The sequence below is a fragment of the Mus caroli genome, unplaced genomic scaffold, assembly GCF_978045245.1.
Source record: "Mus caroli unplaced genomic scaffold, Mus_caroli_1 scaffold_1, whole genome shotgun sequence".
NCBI lineage: Eukaryota > Metazoa > Chordata > Mammalia > Rodentia > Muridae > Mus > Mus caroli.
Genome location: NW_028227256.1, coordinates 21,108,424 through 21,124,920, shown reverse-complemented (window position 1 = coordinate 21,124,920; position 16,497 = coordinate 21,108,424). Strand labels below are relative to the sequence as shown.

The 16,497-nt window shown below is 36.9% G+C and overlaps 1 protein-coding gene across 7 annotated transcripts in view; it reads left to right on the top strand.

The window, feature by feature from the left end:
* Fam135a (family with sequence similarity 135 member A) overlaps positions 1–16,497 on the top strand; it is an 85,457-nt gene that overhangs the window by 33,296 nt on the left and 35,664 nt on the right. For 4 of the 7 annotated variants that reach the window (XM_085836077.1, XM_085836078.1, XM_021156641.3 and 1 more), the window contains 8 exons: positions 1,275–1,414; positions 1,506–1,576; positions 2,867–3,040; positions 3,970–4,096; positions 4,767–4,920; positions 8,846–8,923; positions 12,082–12,131; positions 14,391–14,546. In XM_085836077.1, coding sequence (XP_085692203.1) covers positions 1,275–1,414; positions 1,506–1,576; positions 2,867–3,040; positions 3,970–4,096; positions 4,767–4,920; positions 8,846–8,923; positions 12,082–12,131; positions 14,391–14,546 — 950 coding nt within the window. Of the gene's footprint in view, positions 1–1,274; positions 1,415–1,505; positions 1,577–2,866; positions 3,041–3,969; positions 4,097–4,766; positions 4,921–8,845; positions 8,924–12,081; positions 12,132–14,390; positions 14,547–16,497 lie in introns of those variants that run through there. The other 3 variants (XM_029475903.2, XM_085836076.1, XM_029475922.2) reach the window with 2 other exon arrangements.

The following is a 16,497-nucleotide window of genomic DNA, read 5'->3' as shown; positions in this document are numbered from 1 at the left end:
ATGGAACTCAAGTTGTCAGGCTTGTGCAGCAAGGGCTTTGACTACTGAGCCATCTTGCCAGCCCAGGGCCGTTTCTTATGACGCATTACAGCTGTGCCAACCTAAGATGGTGAGGAACTTGTCAGAGTACACACATCGTTTCTCTCGTAGAAATCTTGTTCCTGTGATCTATAGCTTGTTTTAGCTTTGGTCGTCCCTTCACATGTCCCAGACTATCCAGAGTCTGCCCAGAAGGCTAAATGAGTATTGTCCCTGTCACCTCCCACCCCAGTCTTAATCAGTGGTAGAAGGACAGTCTCAGACTGTTTGTCTCAGTTGGCCATTTAAGTTTAATAGTAAACGACTGATTAAGGGTAACAGTGCATTGTAAAGCTTCTAGAAGGAAGTTTTGTTTGTGTGTATTTGTGTGTGTGTGTGCAGAGAGGGGGAGTTTTCAGGTATTAGTTTTTAAAATCAGTACATTTTAATGGAAACAACTTGACCAAGTATCTGTTGCAGAATTTTGAGACTCACTAAAAGAACCTTAATGAGAAAAAAAAAAAAAATGGAAGAAATACATAGGACTGAATGTGCAAAGCCCTATATATAAGCTTCCATTGTTTTCCTCCCATAAAACCAGGGTGTATTGCACTCACTCCTATGTCCAATCAATCTAGATAGGAATGTTCAGTATTATAAGCCAGAGAAGCTCACCCAAAGTTCTGTGTCCAGATTTTATTGATAGGTTACTAGGTGAGCACAAGATTGGATTCTCCCCAACATAAATTCAAATTCCCAGTCTTTTCCCTGCTTAGATAGTAACCTTATTTCCTGTGCTGAAAGCCAGTTCTCAAATCACATGGTTTGTCTTCATATCATGGTAGCCTGGTTCTGGGTCTTCCTTAGCTAACATAAGAAATCTATGGACACAGATTTGGAGTCCTCTGTCCTAGCAACAAAGGCAAAGAGCCAGCTGCATCATTTTGTACTTGAACAGTAGAGATCTAAGTTGCCCCTTTTCTGTGTTAGAATAGTTTCACTCTAAAATACCTATTCATATTTCCTCACTTGTCTTTCAAGTAATGAAAAGTCTATACAGAAATTTTCATAATGATTATGGTATACTTATTTTACTTTTTATCAGAAATTGGTAAGGTTTCAGAAATATTTTTAACAGTTCTATATAAAATGCTAACGACAATCCAATAATATCAAATTATAGTATTTTTAAATAGTCTTTAATTTCTTGTACTCTTCATCTTTCACCTCTCAGTTGTATTTCTCATTTTCTTCAGGCATGACATTAGCCTTTCCAGCTTCCGTTCATGATGCTCTGGTATGCAGCAAAACATTTCAGATCCTATATAAAAATGAAGAAGTTGTTTTAAATGATGTCATGATCTTCAAAGTTAAAATGCTGTTGGATGAAAGAAAGGTGACTATCTCTTCATATCTACTTACTGTGAAACTTCAGTGCTTATTTATAACATTTATAAATATTATGCATCTTAAAACTTTCTCTTTAGATTGAAGAAACCCTTGAAGAAATCAGTTTTTTGTTATCGTTGGATCTACATTTCACAGATGGGGACTATTCGTAAGTAGGCTGGTGCTCGGACCTGTAAACATCTGTGGCCAGCTCATGGCTTATTTGTGTGAACCCCGTTTTCTCTTTGGAACCTCTTATGTTCTTTTCTATTCTAAAGTGCGTCTATTTTTCTGGGAAACCCTGTTGAGAAGGTAGGGAGTACTCTTCCATGCCCGTGCTGGGCAGTGAGATCAGATTAGGGGAAAAATTATAAGACTTTCCTAGACTCTAAACATTGTATGGCTGCTGTAGTAGCACTACCATAAAATACTTAACTGAGTTGTCTTCCACTGGCCTTTGATGAGTTTTTCATGGCATGAGTTACAGCTTGTGTAGGTGTGACCTTGTTGGTATTCAGAATGCTGGAGACTGATGATACTCAACGGGTGTTTCTGGTTTGTTAATCTCTGAGACCCCAGTTACTCAGAACTTGCCCACAGCCTGAACACGTGCGCTAGAGGCACACTTTGTTCGTATTCATTTAACCCATGGCTGTTATTTTTGAGAGCCTTTTCTTCATGTTAAGCAAGTATTAACAATACTTTTAACTAAGTAGTACCAAGCAGTCACATTACTAAAATGTCTGCTGTAAGTGTCCTCCTGCCTGTCATGGCAGGACAATCCTGCTTTCGTACCTGTTGCTCCTCTTTACACTTTTAAAAGTGAGTCACAATAACTCTTTGAGTAAGCCGAAGTAAGTAGGTGACTGAGTAGCTGAGTAGCTGAGCTATGATGTATGCATGGGTTTTAAAAGGTTATCTGCATAAAATTTTATGACCTCTTTTCAGGGTTTGTGTGTGTGTGTGTGTGTGTGTGTGTGTGTGTGTAAATATAGTGACAGACTATATAATAGCAATATCATTACCAAATAAGAAGTGGTTTGCTTATGAGATAGGGTCTCACTAAGGATTTAATAAATGTTCAAGGTGTCTAAGCAGCACTTAAGAAAATTTTGTGCAGTAAAAATAGTTTGATACACTTTGGGGGACTTATTTGACTTTGTAAGCAACAGTATTCCCCTTTGAATAAAATTTAAGATGGATATTAATCATTGAGCTATCAAAAAGAAGGTGTTTTTATAGGCATGTTAGTTAAGCAGCCCATATTGTATACTGTTAGGAAGCTGTGGGTTGAATCTAGCTGTTCTCACACTGCCGCCGCATCACACTGATGCTTGCAAAGTCCCTCTCATTGTAAGCTGAAGTAACGAAGCCTGTAAGGAATAGTTTCAACTGATTTAGAAATATCAGCCTTTACTAAACACCCCATAATTACATGAAAATATGTTGCTTTCTGTAGGGCAGATGATCTGAATGCCTTACAACTAATAAGCAGTCGGACATTGAAGCTGCACTATAGCATCTGTAGAGGCCTTCATCACCATGCGAATGTCATGTTTGATTACTTCCACCTGTCTGTGGTGTCCGTTACAGTTCACGCGTCATTGGTTGCACTACACCAGCCACTAATAAGGTGAATTCAACTAAGAGTCTACTACTAATTAACGTAAAGCCTTTCTGTTTCATGCTGAAAAACATACCTGGACAAAAGTAACTGAAGTAGTAAAATCATTATTAATAGATTTTCATTTTATGCTAAGATAATAAAATGACATAATTTAAGAGCATGGGACCATTATTATAAATAATGTTTTTATTACAGAAATATGGAGTGAGGAGTAATTTTTTTATAATTCAATTATTTAACTGAGTAAAATACAGTACAGAAATGATCATGCAGCATTGTTTAGTTTCTCTTTGATTTAATTTTTGATTTATTTTGGTTTGTGTAGGCATGCATGTGTATAATGGACTTAATCCATGAATGAGGATATGAATGTATTCTTAGCTTTGTCTTTTTCCTGGATCTTCTATTTCATACCAAAGTTACTGCCTTTTAAAGTTTCAAACAATTTATGAATTATGTTCATTCAGAGGAGATGCACCTAACCCTCAGGAGACTGGAGGCCCCAGGGAGTTTAGAGGTCAGGTGGGGTGGAGAGGAGATGTGGGATGTAGAGCAGTAGGAGGATGGATTGGGGGTGGGGATAAAATATGGAGTGTAAAAAATAAATTAATTTTTTTAAAAATCTGATTTACCAGCTAAGTAGGTGAGTTGTAGAATTAACCTCAGAGTTTGCTGGCACACTTGCCTGGTATATTCAGTGCTTGTCTGGCATGTGTAAGGTCCTTGGTTCAGTCCTCTGTGTCTCATAGAGAGAGAAAATACTCATTAAGTATTTTGTACTCATTGTACTTTTGTCATAAGGTCAAATTATTAAAAGAAAACGTAAGAATACTCTAGAACTTAGAATGTTATTATTTTGTACTTCTTTCTTTTGTGCATATCCTACATGAAAGTAGACTGTTGAGACAGTAACGCTGTGCTCCCTGTCCCCCCAGCTTTCCTCGCCCTGTGAAGACTACTTGGTTAAATAGAAATGCACCAGCACAGAGCAAAGACTCAGCGATTCCAACTCTGGAAAGTGTAGTCTTTGGTATTAACTACACAAAACAGTTATCACCTGATGTAAGCATTGAATATGTCTATAAACTATTCATATTTTATTTTTCCCTTATTTTAAAAAAGATATTTTGAATAGTTTATTTATAAGTGAATTTAATTTCTTTGATGAATTAGTAGAGTTCAGTAACTTAAAGATCTAGTTAAATAAAATCATAACCAATTGACTAGTCAGTTATGTATTATGAACACCAGCCTCTAAATTCAAAATGTTAACAGATTTAGTGAAAAGAGGTTTTTGACAGCCAGTGACCTTTGTAACGCTGTTGTGGTCACCTGATGGTCCCTGAGCAGACTTAGTGTGAGCATGCCCTGGGGCCTTTTTAAGAAGAATGGTGGACATAAGCATTGAGCCAAAGTAGCACTGGAAGGGAGAGATACCACTGAGGACTGAAAGCAATGTCTCCAAAAGAGCCGTAATAGGAACCTTATCTTAGCAAAGCCAGAATCTATCAGTGTGTTTATGCAGCCGTGATGGCTGGAATTGCTGTGATCACATTTTATACAGTTAAGTCACAGGGGAGCAAGATACTGATGAATTTCTTACACCTTTTACAATAACTCAATGGCAATAGGTTGGCTGTGGGGGTTCTTCTTAGTTTTTCAAGGTCTCAGGTGTAACGCATTTTGTTGTTTGCTTACTAACATTTTGTATTCCGAATCTGTTCCTTCCTAGGGCTGTAGCTTCCTCATTGCAGAGTCCTTCCTGCACCATGCCTATCATTTTCATTATACACTTTGTGCTACTTTGCTGCTAGCCTTCAAGGGATTGCACAGCTACTTCATTACGGTAACAGAAGAGATTCCCTCTTGTCAGAAACTAGACCTGGGTATGTTAAAAGCGGCCAGATCTCCTAGTCCTTCTCTCCACCGCTCTTGCTAGTGACCAGCTTTGCCGCACTTTTCCTGCATTAGTGCTTCACTTCTCTCTTAATTCTGACTTTTCTACCTTTGATAATCACGTTTGGAAATTTGAAACTTTTTCTTAGAATGTGGAGAAATAATCTCAATTTTAGAATGTGCTAAAATTGAAGTGAGTCTTAGTAGATTTTTAAAATAACAAGGCACACATTAATTGAAAAGTGTCCTAGAGACCACATATGATCACCTGCAGTCTTAAGAAGGTGAGTGAGATAGATGCACACGTCAGCAGCACAGTACACAGTGCAGACACGTGGACACTGTCATACGTAGTTGGCTATAGTTACCTCTCTTTCTCAGAGATTAAGTTAAAAATAATAACAGTGCTCAGTGTTTTAACATTTCAAAGATTAGTTTTTCTCAGATGTTTCATGGTTAGTTTATCTTCTGTTTATCTAATTGTTAGTTTGATTTTTCGAGACAGGGTTTCTCTGTGCAGCTCTGATTGTTCTGATACTCACTCTGTAGACCAGGCTGGCTCAAGTCCACCGAGATCCATTTGCCTCTCCCTCCTGAGTGCTGGGATTAAAGATTTGTGCCACTACCACCCAGCTTTACGAACAGTTTATAAACTTCAGTTTTCAGATATTAGCTCATAAAAACCCCATTTAATTTTCTTAAATGAATTGTTTTCATCATTATTTATTTAAATAAGTTAGGAATTTTTGAAATTTTTACTTAATTACTATTGTTCATATATTTCTTTGTACCTCAAGGAAAGTATTTTAACAATAGCAATATGTTCTCTAATATGGTAACTTATTTTAAATATTTTTTGGATTTGAGAATAAGTGAAGGTTTTTTTGTTTGTTTTGTTTTAATTGTGTCCTTGAGGTTATAAAACATTGCTAGAGGGCTAGAGTGATGGCTCGGTGATTAAGAGCATTGGCTCTACTTCCTAAAGATCCAAGTTCAATTCCCAGCATTCAACTTGGGGTTCACCACTATAATTCCAGTCACAAAAGGTCAACCTCTTCTGGCCTGTTCAGGCAATGCAACATGTGATGTGAATACATACGTGCAGGCAAAATACCCATGTGCATAAAATAAAAATAAGGGAAGAAAATTTTAAAAAACATTACGAGAAATCTTAAACCCTTGTCACCTCACTTCAGTTTAGTTCTGAGAGAATGCTAGGCAGTGTACTGCTTCTTAGAAGGCTGGATGTGGTGAGCGTCAGTTGAGTTCACTCCTCTTCACTTGACAAAACACAGCTATGACTAAGTGAACTGCTGATTGGATTCTGGAACCTCAAGGGAACACAGTTGCGAGGAGAATACACTTGCCTGCTCTCTTAGTAGGAAGATATGCTGACCACACAGCCTCCTCAAAGCAAAAATGATAGTATGAAAACGGGGGTTTTAGATCATTGTTCTCTGAAATCCCCTTTTGTTCTGGCTACTTCAAGTATTTAGATGCCTCTGTCTCCCTTAGGAAGATTGTATAGGAAACTGCTGCCTCAGACAGAAATGAAGTTCTCTGTTAGCAATGAAAGGATATTTTAAGCCGAGCCTTGGTGGCGCACGCCTTTAATCCCAGCACTTGGAAGGCAGAGGCAGTGGATCTCAGAGTTCGAGGCCAGCAGCCTGGTCTACAGAGTGAGTTCCAGGACAGCCAGGACTACACAGAGAAACCCTGTCTCGGGGAAAAAAAAAAATCATCTTTTATAAAGTAGAGCCAGTTTTGCTTATCTTTTATCTCTGATAAAAACAATGTGCTAAAGATATAACTTGATACTCAAATTATTTTTGCAAGTAAATTATAAATTTGGTTAGGATTATCAACTAGAACACAAAATTCTGAAACCACAGTGTAGTTGAAGGGCACTGTGTGCTAGAAGGGAGGACTTGTGAAAAGCAGTGACCTAAAATGTACAGACAGGATGGGTGGGAGACCCAGTAGAGTCCTTGCCTGGTAATGTATGAGCCCTCGGCTGTGTCCTCAATACCAGCATAAGATAAAAAATTCAACTTCGTGCGATGATGGCATTTTCATGAGGAAAAATCAAATTACTGCATTAGAATTAAGAGAGGCTTTTGTTCATCTTCTGTGCTTGAGAGTGCACATTTGAAGGCAGCGTATTGTTCGCTTTGCTTCTATAAACACCAGCTAGTTTGCACTCTCCAGATAAGGAAATCACTGTTGTGCATGAAGATCAAAAACTCAGGGTAAGAATACTCCTGAGCCAAAGCTGTAAAGTTGTAGCAGCGGGGACACTTGTTGGGGTAATTTCATTGGGTTTTAAGGCAGCTTTGAAATCAGCCACCCTGCTAGGTGCAGGTGAAACCAGTCTGACACTTAAATAACTCTTCTAGCATCTGTGGTAACAAACCAGCTCTTTGCTAGGGTAGACAGAAGAGTCGCATAGCAACACTCAGTGAGTTTGTGTTTGTTTGTTTGTTTGTTTTGGTTTTTCCAGACAGGGTTTCTCTGTGTAGCCCTGGCTGTCCTGGAACTCACTCTGTAGACCAGGCTGGCCTCGAACTCAGAAATCCACCTGCCTCTGCCTCCCAAGTGCTGGGATTAAAGGCATGTGCCACCACTGCCCGGGAAAAACAATTTTTTTGTCAAATTGCTTAGACAGTGCTAGCGCTATTTTTATTTTATTAGTCTAACTTAGCTTAATAATTTATTTGGACATAATCTCAGATTTCTTAATATGTATAACTTTGGGCTTATAAGTACATTTTATAAAATTTCACATTAAAAATGTCCTTATTTGAATTTGGCAGTTATTAAGATTTCTGAATTACTTACTTTAAAATATTGCAAAACAAAATTCTAAAGTAAGCCTACACTTCAGTATTAGAAAATAAGATTATAGTATATTGGTTATACTTACTGAGAATATACTTACTGAATTACTTAATTAATAAAAATGGGAAAATAGGGTTTTTATCGTGTTGCTTGAAAAGTATAGCTAGTCAACACAGCTTATAGTAGTTTCCTAGGGATTTTTTTTCTAATTAAGACTCATCTTCAACAAATATTTATTAGTAAATTCTGTGTCTCTGTAAACTTTACTATTTATATTGTCTTTTTCTTGATTGTAGATTAGTTTACTCTTGAGTACATCCTCTAGAGAATATCTAAAAATACTATAAACTGCTTAAAGTAAAAATGTTTTGCATTCTGAGCTTATCAACACTGTTTTTGTTCCAGTAAAATTGAATTGTGGACACTAATATATTTCCGTGGTGTATAATGTACTATTTATTTATTAAACATCATTATGATCACTAGTTTTAATAAGGAGATATAAAGTAGCTCCTGATTAGAGAATATATTATATTTTTATATTACCTAATATTTTTAATGTTTCAAATAAGCATAGAGCTAAATTTCTTAAGCACCATGCTTTGAAAAACTAATGTAAACTCTTCCCTCTTTTAAAATAATACTTTAAATTCCTTCCTGCTCTTTTGTCCTTTTCTTCTCTCCTAGATAAATGATGTACATTGTGTTTTGAGGATGTAGCAATAAACACTGGTCTAGGTTTTGACAGGTCACTAGCCTGTCTGAGCCTAACACCTACCCTTGCTCAAGTGCAGAGTTGAGCTGGCTGGTCTCTGAGACTCTTGACCCCACTAAAATTCTCAATCTATGAAACTGAACATCAAAAAAATAATGGAATAAGAAATATTTATCAGCACAATATAAATATTAAAAAGAAAATAATTTAAACTTGAATGTACATCATTTGTAATTCTTATAAGCTAATTAACCATTTGCCCTATCAATACTAAGTCTGTTATTAACAAATTGGAAAATTCAAATAAGTTTTACTGTAAAAAGAGTATAGTAACTAGTGCTGTGTGCAACCCTTATGACTAGCCAAGGCCAGCATGCAGGTCCTATATGAGCGCCTCCTCAGAAGAACACAGCCAAGAACTCAGAACGACACGTGTCTAGGTATGTTTGCAAATAGGTTAATTAAATAATCCCTTTCAATTAAACTTTGTAAAGAGCAGAGTGTATTCCCGGCACTTTTAAGAGCTAATGTATATAATCAGTTTGGTTTGCAGATAGATTTGGAATAATCTAATTGATTTTTAATGTTGAAGTTTTTATTTAGAAGTGAAAATGATAGTATGAAGATCTCTTTGGCTTTTCACATATTCTAGCTTTTTCAAAACCATCTACACCACAAAAATGTGCTTATTGAATAAAAATTGCTATTAAAGTCCTTAAAGTCATTTCATCTTTGGATGAACCTAATCCTTAGTGATGTGATTGAAAGACTGAAGCTGGTTTTGTGAGTGGGAGGGATAAACCCTCAGAATTGGGTTCATGGCTGTAGTCAACTTGCATGGTTTTCATCATCCTAGCCTTAAGACAATGATACTGAATGCCTGCTATCTAAATTGTATTGTATTAAAGGAGGAGGTCCACTTATCTGTTTTTGTTTGTACTTTTCATATTATTTATGTATAATTTTTGGATCACAGAAGTCTGACTGCCTCTACTTTTCACGTGCTGGGATTTGAGGTGTGAGCCACCATGCACGGCCACCATGCATTTTAGCCTTGTCCTTGCATAGCAGTAGTACCTATACTTAGTTTACTGACTTTCTGTAACTATATTAGAAGGCTTTACATGGTGTTCAATAATGGTTACAGCCTTTAAAGTTATGAATACTTGTTGAAATTTTCAAATGAAATCCAGTTGTATTTTCAGTTTGTCAGATAAGTGAGTAAGATGAAATGAAGATGATAAGTGTCTGTCAGATGCTTGCTGGCTGGGGCTTCACATGCTTAATTGTCAGTTGTTTATCATGATGGAAATAAGTTATTTAAAATTAAATCTATACTACAGTCTATAGTACAGTATGGCCATTTGCGGCATATGTTAGCATTCTGTATAGTGTTTAAAATATACACTAGGTCAAATTAGTGTACTGCCAGCCTCGCTGCTTAGCTTGTCAACAGCATAGTTTTCTAAAATGCTGCTTAATATAATTAGGGCTTCTCTTAAAGGGTGTGTGTGTGTGTAATTTTATTTGTTGGGGAAAGACCTAAAACTAAGGCTTAAACTCAGAGGGTGAGGAAGTGGTGGCACATACCTTTAATTCTAGCCCTGAAAAGGCAGAGGCAGGCAGATCTCTGAGTTTGAGGCCAATCTGGCCTAGAAAGCAGATTCTAGAACAGCCAGTGTTCCACAGAAAAACCTTGTCTCAAACAAAACAAAACAAAACAAAAACTCTAAAGCATACAAAAGTCCGTTGTAAATAACATTTGAGTGTGTAAACAGTCAGATCTAGAAAATACCAGGTACCTGAATATATCTCTTATAGCCCAAGTTCTGATTACAAAAATAATGTGAGCTCTTTTGTTTTGTTCTTTTGTGGGGAATGTTTTTTTTTTAATGTTTTTTAAAGAAACTTGTGCAAGTAAGTTTATTACATTATTTTCACCAATATTTGACCAAAGAGTGAAATAGGGAAATTTTTGTTGTATTTACATAAAAAGTAGCTTTATTAAAAGTACTTAAGCTTTCAGATTTCACTGAATAACTGCTGAAAAAACGACCCAAAATTCAGAGAATGTGTGAAACAAAATTCTATTGTTAGAAACCATTAACTCTAAACCTCATATATGCACGTGTGTTCATTATTTCAAAAACATGGAAGAATATGTTCTATAGTATAACCTTGGGCAGTAGGAAACAGATGTCATCAAGATAATTGAATAAAATAATGGGTATAATTTTACATTTCTATTAATTGCTGTATCATAATATAGTGTTTAGAAAGAAAAATATAATTAAAACTAATTTTTAAAGTGAGATAAAACTCTAAGTGATTAAGTTTAGCAGTTAAATTCTGCTTTCACTCCTTGTTAAAGCTGCTTTTGAGCAGAGGAGGTGACTCAGTGGTTAAAGTGCTTGCTACAGAAGTGTGAGAACCTGAGTTAGCATTCCTGTCACTAAAGTTAAAGCCAGGGTCAACCGCTTGTACCTGTGTCCTAAGCAGTACTGGTATGGAGACTGACGAACCCCTGGGGTTTGCTGGCTAACCAGTAACCTAAAACAGTGAGCTCTGATCCACTGAGAGACTGAAGACATGGAGCATGGACCTTTGCTTACACACAGGAATGTTTTCCCTGTAGTAGCTCGCTAACTATAATGGATATTTGGACTCTTAGATAGAAACATTAGAAAAGGGTATCCAATTTTTTGGTTTATCTTCTGAAATGGGATGAATATACTAAATCTAACTTTAATGATTTTTCTCTTCTGTGATAGGAAAAGATGATGAGCAGTCTGAAAGGAGATGCTGGCATGTCAGCATTATGCAGGGCTGGCTGCTGGGTTTTTGTTTTTAACTTGCATTAGAGGCCACTGATGTTTCTGACAGAGAAATTAGTTGTGAACCAATGAGCTAATGAGCTCATTGCAGCACGCCATAGGATGTATCTTTGTGTGAACCAATGAGCTAATGAGCTCATTGCAGCACGTCATAGGATGTATCTTTGTGTGAAGATGAGTTCCTTAAAAAGGAGTACATTTTAGTTATATTTTTCTTGTTAGGAATTAAAAATATTTAAAGGTTATATTTGAGATGTTAATGTAATTATCTTCATTTAAAAGTAACTAATCTTGGGCTGGTGAGATGGCTCAGTGGGTAAGAGCACCCGACTGCTCTTCCGAAGGTCCAGAGTTCAAATCCCAGCAACCACATGGTGGCTCACAGCCACCCGTAACGAGTTCTGACGCCCTCTTCTGGAGTGTCTGAAGACAGCTACAGTGTACTTACATGTAATAAATAAATCAAAAAAAAAAAAAACTTAAAAAAAGTAACTAATCTTTATGTTGTTAGTTTCATATGTCCCTGTGTTATTATACTGTTCCCTGTTGATATTACACTTTAATTATAAATTTCTTAACATGCTTAGAGTGTACTTAAGGAAATCATAATTATATGACCAAAACTCACCTTACTTGTATCTGATAGCCTGTTAGATCAGGGCTTAACTTTTATTGCAAAAGAGTCTGTCCTTCATATAATATCAAAGATAGTTTTCAGAGCTAACATTGAAATCTTTCCTCTAATTAGTTTTTACCCCTTTCAGAGGAAATGGATGTAGAAGCTCGTCTTACTGAACTGTGTGAAGAAGTTAAGGTACTTGTAGCTTTTTTGTTAATACTCATTCTTTGAGTGATTTCTATTTTCTATTCTAAATATCTGTCTAAGAAAATCGAATTACTTGTCCTTTTTTAAGATGCAAAGATAAGTTGGGTATTCATGGTAAAATCACAGATTAGATGGTCAAAAGCATCCAGCCTCAACATAAAGTTAACTCTTGCTTTGAAAAGTTTATTATTTTATACATAAAACAGTTAACTGATCAAATGTATATGTTTTCTTCTGCGATTTTATTTAAGGAATTTCTAGACAGGTTTTAAAAATACTTGTGTTGTTTTGTAACATAATTGTTTTCATCCAATGACTTTTGGTTAGTATGCAAAGAAATAAGTTTCCTGTGACACTCTTAAACACTTCTTGTCATACTTGGTCTCATCTGCCCCTCCTCCCACACCGCCCTATCTGTCTGCAGCTGGGCACTCTCGCCAGCCCTCCTGCCTGACAGCTCTTTAGAATGACACGTTTCACTACAACAGACTACTTACAACTCATGCTGCTTTTCTAGCTCATTCTTACAATCACATGGGATACGTTTTTTTCATTTTTAGTCAGGAAGCCAAGTGCCCTGACTGTTAGGTTCTCTGTAAACCCACTCCTCACAGCTGTGTCGTGGGAGACATCAAAGCCCTGAGCCACATGAAACTTTACATTTGGTTTGGAGTGTGTGTCTATGTTTCAGTAAAAACTAGATTCTCTGTGAGAACGATCCCTTTAATGATTCTAAGTATGCAAGGTGGATAAGGATGTAATTTTATGTAGTATCACAAGGCTTCTTTATTATTCAGTTGACCGTTTTCTTTTTTTTTTTTTTTTTTTTTTTTTCGAGACAGGGTTTCTCTGTGTAGCCCTGGCTGTCCTGGCACTCACTTTGTAGACCAGGCTGGCCTCGAACTCAGAAATCCACCTGCCTCTGCCTCCCGAGTGCTGGGATTAAAGGCGTGCGAAAAAGTTATCAGTGTAGGGCTGAAGGGGTAGCTGAGCAGTTTAGAACTCTGGCTGTTTCTCCAGAGGACTGGAAGTTCTATTCCCAGCACCTACATGGCAGTTGACATTGATCTGTGACTCCTAAGGAATCCAACACTGTCTTCTGACCTCCATGGGCACTGAACACGTGTGTGTGTGTGTGTGTGTGTGTGTGTGTGTGTGTGTGTGTGCAGGCAAAGCACCTGTCTATATAAAATAAAGGGTTAGATTACCCAATGTGTATGTGTGTGTGTGTGTATATACATATATATGTATATATACATGTATGTGTATATATGTGTGTGTATATGTATATATATATATAAATATATAAAAAACAATTGTTCTTAAATAGTTACCCAAAGGGCCATATTCATTTAAGAACAATTGTAAAAAGTATGCACTCAATATTTTTTTTAAAAAATGTAGTCTTTTGGAGATTAGAGGGTTAGGTTAAGTTTGGTTTCATTAGGTTTTGATCTTTTAGTATTTAAATCTCTTTACATTTCGTTCTTTTGGCTGACTTTTATTCATATTATAGCTGCCCTTATATTTCCCTCACATTTCATTCAAGGGGGGCCTCCGTGTGTCCTGTCTCCCCCAAGTCCTCTTCTCGTGTCAAGCACTAACAGGATAAGGTGCTGAACCTTCCTTTAAATCCCACTTCTCTGTAGATCTGTCATGTGAGGTTTCTAGTGTGCTGTCACAGCTGTCCCTGCTTCCGACAGAGTTTTTGCAGAGTCAGGATGACTAGTCTGCATCTTATGTTCCAGGATACAAGGAATACAGTTCTTCTCAGTCAGCCCCTGGTGGATCTCCTTCACTCTCCACTCCCTGTCCATTCCAGCTGAGCAGCCTCTGTTTCCATGTTGGGAACTCCTGTGTTTTCTTTTTACGACGTTTTTTTTTTCAAGACACAGTTTCTCTGTGTAGCCCTGGTTGTCCTGGAACTCACTCTGTAGAGCAGGCTAACCTCAAATTCAGAAATCTGCCTACCTCTGCCTCCCAAGTGCTGGGATTAAAGGCATGTGCCACCACTGCCCAGCTTCTTTTTATGATTTTAATGTTTTGTTTTTATATATATGATATTACAATACTGGCTAGTGCACTGAAATCACTTCAGTATCTATGAGTTAAATAAGAGATCATTATTCAGCTGTTGTCTCACACGCACACACTTACCTTCACACTGATGTTCTCAGTAGTGTTGTGATGAGAGGCAAGTCAGTAATTCTCGGGAAGCAGTGAAGCTGTTTGTCCTTGTCGTTTTAGAAAGTAGAAAACCCTGATGAACTGGCAGAACTCATCAACATGAACCTCGCACAGCTCTGCTCACTTCTCATGGCTTTATGGGGACAGTTTTTGGAAGCTATAACACTGCATGAAGATTTAAGAGTGCTCTTAGCACAGGAACACCATACTTTGAGGGTAAGTTTGTTTTTAATGTACTTTGAGTAAGCACTATGTATGTTTAAGAATTTCTTATGTAATATGTAGATAACTCGGAAGAGAGACTTCATTGTGTTATTGTTTGGTTCTGAAGCCAACTAAGAAACTCTGCTACTAAGAAGTCCACCCAGAAGTAAATAAAACATGAATATTTGTGATATGAGAGAGCTCCTGGAACCCAGAAGCAGGAGGTAGAAATCAGTAACTCATCTGTGAAAGTCTTTTGTTTACTCCTACCTTGGTTTTCCATTGTCTTCCCTAACCTTATGTGTTAGGAATTTTGCAAGGTAAAGAAAGTAGTTATATTTGCTGTAGATCTACTGTTGCCCTTACTCAGAAAGTTTATAAAATTATTTTATTATATAGCAAATGCTTATTATTAAATTCTGTATAAATCAGATCCTATGCTGTGTATATATCCTCTTGTATGCTACATTTTTTATAGCTACCAGTTGTCTTCTCTTGTAATATGCACCATTTATGCATATATATGCAGAATACACACACACACATATACACATACAATTTGACCTGTTGATAGACATTTAGATTTCTCCTATGTTTGTAACTGTAACAAACCAAGAATAGTGTCCCTGAAGGGGACCTTTATCCCTTCTTCATATACTACTGCAATATGTATTTCCCAAGATTCAGAATACCTAATCTATCATAGTAGCCAACTTAAGACATTTTTATACCGATATAATAATAATGTTTAGTGTCTGGCCTGTCTTAGTTAAATTTTTGTTGATATAAAGTATCCTGAGAGAAGCCACATAAGAACTTGGAAAGCATGGTATCATTCTGTTTCCATTGCATTAGCAGGGGGAAGGGGAGGGAGGGGAGAGGACATTTCACATTCAAGACTCAGCATGGTCCGTATGTAAATTTGACCAATTGTCCAATTGTCATGTCCTATTTGACAGCCTCACCCCTGTCTCTATTTTCAGGTTCAAACTCAGATTCACAAATCACACTCAGTTTTACTGGCCCTTTAAATTCATTTGCTGTGTCTTATGTCGTTACCTTCTGTGACTGATTGTGTCTTGCAGAGTGTTGGCCACTGGTTGCATAGAGTACCCTCAGTTTGGTCTATTCTTCCTAGTAAATAGAGTAAAATGACACAATGTAAGTAGGGATATTAATTTCATTTTTTATAGTTTGAAAAATTATATTTTTCTAAGGAGTTTTTATGTTCTGTCTATATTTTTAAATTTACTCTTACCAGATAACAGAATTCTCCCCCTTTTTTTAATATCTGCAAGTTCTGTAGTGTTTTCCACAAATCATGAGTAATATTTTTATGCCCTTCTTCTGAATTGGCCTTAAAGAGAACATCTCTTCTTAGTATTTTTAATGGACTGTTTTGTCACGTTGTTACTTCTCTCTTTGCTGTGTTTTGTTTTCTGTCTTGTTCTTGTTACTATATTTCAGTAAGTAGGATTATAATACTGGAAATTTTTTATAGAGTTCTTCCTTAGAAGTTCTTTAATAAAGGTTAGTCACTTCTAAAAGGCCTAATATGAGATTTCACAGTGGGTAAAATAGTGTAACTGCAGTAGTCACCTTACTAATGATCTTTAGCTTAGTGTAGTAATTTAAAATGAATAGCTCAGTAAATGCAGTATAGTTCTTTCAGGCAATTTTTCATTAACATTTTTCACCACCAAGACCTTGAACAGTGATGAATTTTTGTAGAAATGCAGCCGGTTTTGGGTGGTGTGGTGTGTGGTGTGGTGTGGTGGTTTGTGGTGGTGTGGTGTGGTGGTTTGTGGTGGTGTGGTGTGGTGTGGTGTGGTGGTTTGTGGTGGTGTGGTGTGGTGTGGTGTGTGGTGTGGTGTGTGGTATGGTGCTAACACTGATGAACTAAAGCCTTTTACTTGGTGCTTTTTGGAAATGAGGACTTGAGTGCCAGGCTGCCTCCTCAGGG